General features: G+C 41.5%; 1 protein-coding gene across 2 annotated transcripts; it reads right to left on the minus strand.

The window, feature by feature from the left end:
- Positions 1 to 210: 210 nt before the first annotated feature.
- Positions 211 to 7,879, minus strand: LOC136508722 (transcription factor TGAL4-like). Of its 2 annotated transcripts, none has more exons than XM_066503479.1 (13): positions 5,823 to 7,879; positions 5,525 to 5,717; positions 5,079 to 5,200; positions 4,456 to 4,562; positions 4,209 to 4,358; positions 3,024 to 3,074; positions 2,830 to 2,889; positions 2,661 to 2,738; positions 2,530 to 2,572; positions 2,159 to 2,457; positions 1,663 to 1,899; positions 1,191 to 1,333; positions 211 to 696 (listed from the first exon to the last, which is right to left on the minus strand). In XM_066503479.1, the coding sequence occupies exons 2-13, from the start codon at positions 5,623 to 5,625 to the stop codon at positions 615 to 617; spliced, it is 1,473 nt and encodes a 490-aa protein (XP_066359576.1). In that variant the 5' UTR covers positions 5,626 to 5,717; positions 5,823 to 7,879; the 3' UTR covers positions 211 to 614. The 2 variants fall into 2 exon arrangements, with proteins under 2 accessions (XP_066359576.1, XP_066359577.1); XM_066503480.1 differs by having other exon boundaries at positions 2,159 to 2,430; positions 5,823 to 7,878.
- Positions 7,880 to 8,722: the final 843 nt, after the last annotated feature.

The following is an 8,722-nucleotide window of genomic DNA, read 5'->3' on the forward strand; positions in this document are numbered from 1 at the left end:
TGTGACCGATCTTCGCGTCAAAATGTCAACTATGCCCAGGAGGATCGACATTTCACTTTGATTTATTATATATCTATTTCTGGGAGGGTTTTATACTTTTATTCACCGACCTCGATTGTGATCAGACACTATCTTTAATTCTTCATTATTTTATAATAACCAGATAGGTGGACACATTGATAAAGATTACATCATAATAACCAGATCTAGTTAAGATAGTGTATTAGTAATCCTTATGGGTAACTAGAAAGTGGAGAAAATCATACAAATTACTAGTAGATAAGTAGATATGCAGTAACCAGAAATTATCTGTAGAGTTGCCGAATGAATTCTTTCATAAGGCAGAGCTGTTTGAGAATATATAGACTGGACAGAACCAAAAGAATATGCAGTACTGGACACGAGTCCAGTGAACTAAACAATTTCACGTCCGGAAATTGCTCATACAGGTTCCGCACATTTTCAGAAACACTCCCTGTTCTAAAGCTTCATGCATTTCCCAGCTCTCTTCTGTGCCTCTCAGATATCTGATGGCATCCAAAACTTCTCTTTCCACTTCCCAGTCGTTTCTCTCTTGCTCCTAAGACGAAGGTTAGTTCTAAATCATGCGTGAATCAGAAGGATGAAAATTGGCTTTGGGATGCTTGTGCCGCAATGCCTATCTCCCCACAATTGCCTTCATCTGCAACCAGTATCCTGCACGCCATACAGGCACCAGCAATAATAAATTGATCAGGGAAGCATCTTGAAAAATGAAAAGATATGCTATAGCTCTTCAGCTAATTATTTTAGGGTTTTGTAGAGTTCAGTTAGTTGGCCAAACATCTAATATGCCATAGCATGGCCCTTCTTTTAGGTGAGTATGGACTTTATTTTTTTGTTATTGTTGCTTGCTGAATTTTGATTCCTGGTAGGAGGGCAGTCCATTCCCTGCTGATTTAGTAGGGAACGCCATGGTATTAATTTAGTATACCTATCCTCTATCCAGAAGCCCTGGCTAACTCTATATAAATTAATTAATGTATACAATTTGTTCACTCATTAGTCAATACTACCTTCAACAACTATAGGTTGGATCTCTTTCAAAAAAAAAAAAAAAAAAAAAAAAAAAAGAGGAAAAATAACTAGAGGTTGGATACTTCTTAAACCAACTAAAGACTGAGGAAGGAATTGCACTGCATGGTACTTACTCTCGAGGCCGAGAAACCCAGAGGGAGCTTAAGGCACGGAGGCGGTTGTGGTACTCGCCAATGGCCAAGAAACATCGAGCTGCCTGCCGAACTGTCAGAATCCGGTTCATCTGATGAAGAGTTTGCTGCCTCAAGTTATCAGCCTGGAAATTACACATCTAGCTTTAGCACATGTTGCAGGAACATTGGACAGATGCATTTCCAAAAGATATCATTACATGCTTAGTTGACAACTCATATCTTTTCCACAACGCAGACACGAAACTTCACCATTTATACATTCTGATGGTATCATAAAGCCGATTAGATATGAGTGAGCTACATAGTATTGAATAATTAAACTTGATGTTGTCTAAAAATAACTCCTGGAAGTCCTATTTAAGTGGTTACTTGCTCATCTACGAAGTTGAGTGGAGGACTATATATCACTGACATAATGATCAGGAGTGAGGTTTTGATGTGAAACCATAACCTGTATCACAAAACCTTCAAGGTTGGACAGCTTGCCAAGGGCAAGGGCCATTTGACCCATGAAGCTCATGTTGGTGTCGTCAATCAGAGATCCACCGGCCATGGTGTCAGCTAGTGACTGATGCAGCTGGTCCAGGCCCTGGGAGAGAGCTTCCTCTGCCTGCTGTGATGACTGTTGAAGGTTGCATATGCCTACCAGTTGCTGCTCAGTCAAGGGATCTAGCTGGGGTAGCAGCGTCTGCAGCAACATGAAAAAGTATCTGTACTGAACATGGAAAATTTTGCTGTACTAAAATGATGTCAGATTTAGACTGAGTTCATTGTTTCCTACTGTTGGTTGAAAAAATCTTGTTATTTAAGTATTGAAAAGTATTAAGACTGAGTTCAGTTTATCAATCTATGTGAATGCAGTTATGTACAGTATGTATAGTGCAGGCAGTTTGACTTTGACATCAGTTGTTCTATACTTCTATTCAGATTATCAGACGAGTTCCTACCTTGACCAGATCTGATGGCCTGAATCCACCCATCCAGAGGAAGCATCGCTCGGCAGGGGTTGTCCACGCCCCGGTGATGAGGTGCAACACGTCAGACTTTGCTGCCGGCGCCTTCAGCTGGAACAGCTCATCGTGGTGAGTCAGGGTGTCACCCACGATGGCTCTGAGGTCACCGTCGGGCAAGTGCGCATGCAGAGCTCCATGCAGCTCGGCCATGCGCCGGCCATGGTCATCCAGCCAACGGGCGTACTCCACGTCGAACATTGTGGCGCCTGGACATTGATGGTGAGGCAAGTGGACTATAAAAATGTTGGTACTTATATCTCCAACAACGCACAAGAACGTTGAGAAATGAGGATCAGATTAGGCACCTGAGCTGGTGTTTGCACCTGGAGCTCCTCCAAGAAAGATACCCTGAAAACACACGAGTACAGATTTCATCGATTCAGATGTTCAGTTAGTAGTCAGAAGGCAACTCACAGACCTAGAAACTACAGTGTACCTGGGAACGTGCTCTCTGCATGTCCTGTTCTATCTGAGCAAGCTTCAGTTTGCTGCTCTCAAGCTGCTGAATGTAAGCCTATAGCACATTGACAAAATTAACTGTCAAGAACTTGGTAAACTCACTGTTAAATGATTTAGTTTCTAAGTAAATGGTGCTCAATATTGACCTTCTTTCGCAGCCGGCTTTTGCGTGCAGCTTCTCGGTTCTGCGCAAGCCTTCTGATTGTCTGCTGACACGAAGAGACAAGATCAAACTCATCATCTAGGATTTTGAAGTACATATGTATCTTCATTAGCTTGCATGGCGTCAACCTGAGAATGAACTACTGCAAATAGGTAACTGGAAGAGCCAGATAGAGACCTTTGGATCAGGAGTCTTGCCAGTCCTTGGAGTGGAACTAGTAGCCATGTTCTGCATACCGCAAGTATACATGAACAAGTCACAACATGTAAAATCAGTAAACCTGAGTACAATTAGACGATAGGAGAAAAATGACATAACACTATTTTTGTTCATCTGTGTGCGCCCCGCGTAAACAATAAATAGCAGGATATCAACATTCACGTTACATCAATCAGAAATAAAAAAACAGTAGTGTACATTTGGTGGAAGCCACCCACTCTTACAACAAACAAAACTTGGTTTTGCTTTTTGTTCATGTTGTTGTCACGCCCTAATTCGCAAAGTTTCTTTCGGTTAAGTGTGAATCATGCAGTTCATATATAATGTTTTCACCCAATATATCTTGGCAGTTGATCAATTGACCAGAAAGTACCTAAAGCGCCACTGACCCAAAGTTGCCATTATTTAAGCATCAGCTGGTTCATTTCTATTCGGGCACAATTCTGTAAGCTAGAGACAAAAATAATATTGTAAGAATACTAACTTGTCTCCTATTGCAGCACCAATGGCAGTACATGATCTATCATGCACTACCTAACGTATCCTCTACTAGCCTACTCAACTTATCCACACACCTATATAGCAAAATGCCATTGCTCTAGAGGACTAGCTAGCTCTTATTTTAGATGAATAACTAGAATGACTAGTTCTTGTAGAGGATGTTGTCCGTCATCCTATAAAATTTTCAAAGATAAGGGATCATATTCTCCATCTAAATACTAGCAGTACACAGAAACATTAATCCAGTGCAAAAACATCAGCGAAGCAGTAGAAAATCATCTTATTTCTATAGGGGGCTAGGGGGCAAAAGATTCACCTATCCATGTTGGGATTGGTGATCTTGGGAGCAGTAAGACCATAAATGCCATGGAATAATGTCTTCTTCTACCAATAGGAGAGCATGTACTACTAGCTAGCTGCATGAACATCTTGGAAATTGTGACTTTGTGGGCTAGCTAGCGACATGAGAACAGGATAGGGAACAAGATATACTACTATACATTGCATTTTTTTCATTGCTGACTGATGAGGATGCAGCCATGCAGGAGAGATAGTCAGATGGATGCAGAAGCAAAGAACACAACCAAAGAAGTCAAATGCGTCAAAAAAAAACGTGAGATGCATCCACAGAGAAATGCGTACCTTGTGCTGAAGCTGCTGCTGCTGTGAAACTTGATCAAACTGGCTTTGCATGTCTGCTGCTGCTCCGTGCTGATCTGAGGAGTGGTTGCTGTTGTTCTTGCTGCTGCTCTCCGAGTCGTCTGTGCTGTCTGCTGTCACATTTGAGCCCTCCTAACGTGTAAAAGCAAAAGGGGGAGCAGTTGCAAAGTTGTGTTCTTGCGTATACTAGTTAGAAGCAGGGATAACTCTACTTGTAGCTAGTCCATACCTTGGGTGTGTGAAGAGACCTCACAGGCCAAGCTGGGAAGATGTCCAGTGTAGGAGGTGGCCTAGCTGTAGCCGTTGCAGCTGTGACAGTAGCAGCAGTGGGAAAGGCTGCAAGAAGATATCATAGGGGAGAGGAGATCAAGACATCTATCCCAGTACCAGAGATGAAACTGAAAGGATGCATTGGGATCACAAGGGAAGGTAAGTGGGACCACTGTGGCAGTGAAAGTGAACGGAACTTATTCTCTTAGCTTTTGCCCACAGAGAGCCGGAGAGTTGGTAGTGTGGTACTTGTACTACCATGGAGATCAACTTGTTGCACTCTCTAGAGAGAGAGAGAGAGAGAGAGAGAGAGGAGAGGAGGGAAGGGAATCACAAGGTAGTCACACCACACACAAGTAGCACGGCTGCACAGCTGCCACTCCTGCTGCTCTTGCATGGTTTCTTTTGACTACAATGCCCTAACTATTGCAAAAGTGCCTCACAAGGTTGTGCGTTTTTGGCCTTGGCCAGTGCCCAGTAGCCAGAGAGAGAAACGGTTGTGTGTTTTCTTGGTCTTGGTCAGAGCCAGAGAGAGGGAGAGAGAAAACGACTAATAAAGCAGAGAAAGAGAGATTGGCATACGCTTGATGTCTCCATGATGAGCTGTGGAGGTGGTTGCAGTTTGTTGAGTTCTTGTGAGTGAGGCAACCTGATGCATGAAAGCCTCTTCCAGCTCTCCAAAATAAGCAGCTCCTTCTTGGTCACTGCTAGGCATGTGAAATGGCAATCAGTAACCATTAGAGGTAGAGCAGAAATGTTAGAGGCAGGAAGCATGAGCAACGTCGTTGGGTAGAAAAGGATGAGGAACCAATGTGACAGAAGATACAGACAGAGAGGAATCAAGAAATTAAAACTGAGGAACTCATGCAAAAAAATTCATAAACTTGAAACAAATGCAATCAAGCTGCAGTTCATTCATCTTTGCCTTTTCATTTGCAAAAAATCTGGCCCCAAAACTGAAGAAAGATGCCAAACAGAATATGAGAGGAAAAGAGAGAGGAGAGAGAGAGAGGAAGAGGTGCTCTTACAAGAAGTTTGCAGGAGTAGAATTGGCGATGGCACCATGGAAGCCATAGCCAAGAGCACAAGGATCCTGCCTTGAATGGCTAGAACTATTAGTCTCTCCCATCCTGTGCAGCACGCTCAGAGCTCCTATATACAGATATCCGTGTCCCAAATTCTTCTGCTCTTCTTGTAGATTAACCAGCAACCTAGAAGCTTCTGCATCCAGAACGCAAAAAAGATCAAATCGGCTGATCATGATGCTGCACACCACTAACTCAGAAAACACATGCACAGAAGGTGGAGTCAAATCAAAGAACATACCAGGATTGGGAGCCCTCCAACAAGAAAGAGCCCTGGCGACGACGAAGTAGCTTTGGAGGAGTTGAAGGGCAGGCAGGCTTGACCGTTTCTGTTCTGAGTAGCTCTTGCTCACACGCCGCAGCTTCTTGTTTGATATGACAGTGTAATAGTTTCAGCTTCTTTAGGTGTGCCAATCCCCCAGTTTCAGAGGACGATATACTTTGTCCTCATAGCCTGCTTTTGTACTGTGATTTTGTTCTTCCCTATCGGAGAGAGAGAGGGAGAGAGAGAGAGGAAGTATAGGGCCTTGTCTTCACTTGAAAACTTTTGTCATGAAGCCACAGGAATCCCAGGCTGCACTCTTATCACATTGGAACTGACTGCCCTCCCTGGTTGGCCCAGCAAGTCCTTCTAATTTATCTTTATTTATTTATGGCATGACCTTCTCTTCTTTTTTTTTCAAAACTAGAAAGGAAGAACTGTGGATGGATGGATATAGATAGAAGCACTTCTTTAATAATATTATGAGCCTTGGGAAGGATTACAACTTCACATTGGTGATAACATAATCTTACAGGGACTATCGAAACATAATTTAAGTTCAAAATAATTCTTGGAGCAGCTGGTTTTCTACTCAACAATGCCACACCATCCATCACATTAGACTTTCACCATCCTGTCAATCCCTGTTATGATAGCATGGTTATCAACAAGCTAACCAATGAGCTATTAATAACTCATACAAACACATATAACTGCACTTGAAGTTGAAGTTCACTTAAGTGTCCAAGAGAAACAAATGTGAAATGCAAGAGACAACAAACTGTTGCCTAACAAAAACAGAGGAGCCATCTGGTGTTATCAATTATTCGAGACCGCTTACATTATTATTATATTTACAAAATAAAAAACGTCTGAAACTATTGGATAGCAACAGCATGGACATTTTAGTCAGTAGCGTTGCCGCGAAGGCGTGAACCAATTTTCTCTTCCGGGAAAAAAAGGCAGGATCTCTTCCATTCCATTAAGATGGAGAGAGGGAGAAAACCAACAAATAATAGCAGAGAGGTCTGTGGCCAGGCCAAGTCAAAATAACGTTACTTTGCACTATGTCCTACCTTTATTTATACACATATCCTGGCCCAATGATAGATGTTTATGGTCTTATGTAGCTCTCGGCATGCAGTGTTTCAATAAAAAAACATAAACACAATGCATTGCTTATTTAAACTAGATCAGCAATTCAAAGATAAAAAATAACCGAACAAAATAAAAGCATAATCTGAACCTAATTAAACCTGTTGAAAACGAGTCTATCTTTGAGGAGTATTATATCAATTAGATAGGAAGTATAATTCGATGTATTCTACAATATTCATGCCAATGCCCAATCATCCAGCGAAAGTAATGACATAACCTACTGGACAGGCAACACCAATATTTTAATTTGATTCCTGATTTTAATTGGCATTGTCCCCTGTTAATGAGTCAACATCCATGGCTTGTCAAACAACACCTAAACCCACACCAATCCAATCCATATCCAAAATGTGAGCTAACATATTAAATCCCTCAGACCAGTGGTCTAATCAATCAATGGGCTTATTTTGTTAGCTAATAATGTCACTTGTCATTGATGTGTTGGACCGAGGTTAAATAATAACTATACGTTTGCCACTAACACCCTTCCCCAGACCCCGCACAGAGCGGGAGCTCTCTGCACTGGGTACGCCCTTTGTCATTGATGTGTTGGACCGAGGTTAAATAATAAGTATACGCTTTAACATCTTTGTGCACAAAATTACACTGTAATTGAAAGCAACATGCCTCGTGTGAATCTCTGCAGAAGTGCAAATCACAAACTTAATGGTGGGTTCCTAAAGCCACATCTAAACTCCAGTGGTCACATGATGACTCAACTGATGTAATTTACAGTAGTGAAAAACACATGAGGCTTATCATTTTAGTTAAAAGAGAACTCCACTACTGTGTGATTCCACATCAGATGTTCACCAAAGAGGAGATATATTTGGCATGCATGTAAACGTGATCCTGTCAATAATCTCCAATTCACCAACAAAGCTTAGATCCTTTTTCAATACACAATGGATCCGCTCTTGGTGCTAGCTATACAAAAGGAGACATTTTTCAGATAAAGACGATGCGGGCATGTTGCATATATGTTGAAAGTGATGGTCGGTGGACATCTTTGTCAATCATAGGTGGATGTCTACTAATGGAATTTGCACTTAATTCATTTTATCCCGTATAAGTTTGTGTTCATTATTTTGTTTGGCTGTTTTGTTAGCAAACTTTTATCAGTCGGGGACTGGAACTCATAATGATGGATGGTTGAGAACATAGCTCATGCAGAGTCTGGGATAAATACTAGTTAGAGTTTATTAAAAAATAACCTTTTTCAGTCAGGAAAGACGATGGTTAGCTGGAATAAGAACATATGTCCCTTTCGTTTTATACTTAAAAAATTCAAGCACTTGACTAATCTATGCTGTTCCTATCGAGCCTTTCTGTTTCCTTTCCTCTGTCCTCACCCTGTCACCCACTATTTTCTTGCCAATGATCAGGCATGAAAATGTGCAAAAAAATATTTACAAGAGAATTTAATAATAGCCCGAGAAAGGAATAGGAGAATGTTTATGATTGGATTAGGTGATGCATGAGCCGAGCTGCTAGCCGATTGAAAATTGGTACGCCTGGCAAGTTTGGATGCATGCACATTTGGTACAGTAGTTGAAACTTCAAGCATGATTTGAGGTAATTCATTAAGGCTCTAATTAGTTTCTTCGATGGCCAGTACTATTATATTGTTGTGTACAGCTTTAAGCAAACAAAGAACATTAAGTAGTTTATTGGCTAGGCTGCGTTATACTTTAAGTACTAAGCACGGATGGATTACTGGA

Source organism: Miscanthus floridulus, chromosome 15, assembly GCF_019320115.1.
Source record: "Miscanthus floridulus cultivar M001 chromosome 15, ASM1932011v1, whole genome shotgun sequence".
Classification (NCBI taxonomy): domain Eukaryota; kingdom Viridiplantae; phylum Streptophyta; class Magnoliopsida; order Poales; family Poaceae; genus Miscanthus; species Miscanthus floridulus.

Coding starts and splice junctions, on each gene's coding strand:
- LOC136508722 (XM_066503479.1), bottom strand. CDS start 5,625: ATGGGAGAGACTAATAGTTCTAGCCATTCAAGGCAGGATCCTTGTGCT. Junction 5,201..5,524: donor TCTACTCCTGCAAACTTCTT/GTAAGAGCACCT, acceptor CATGCCTAGCAG/TGACCAAGAAGGAGCTGCTT. Junction 697..1,190: donor TGGGTTTCTCGGCCTCGAGA/GTAAGTACCATG, acceptor TATGGCGTGCAG/GATACTGGTTGCAGATGAAG.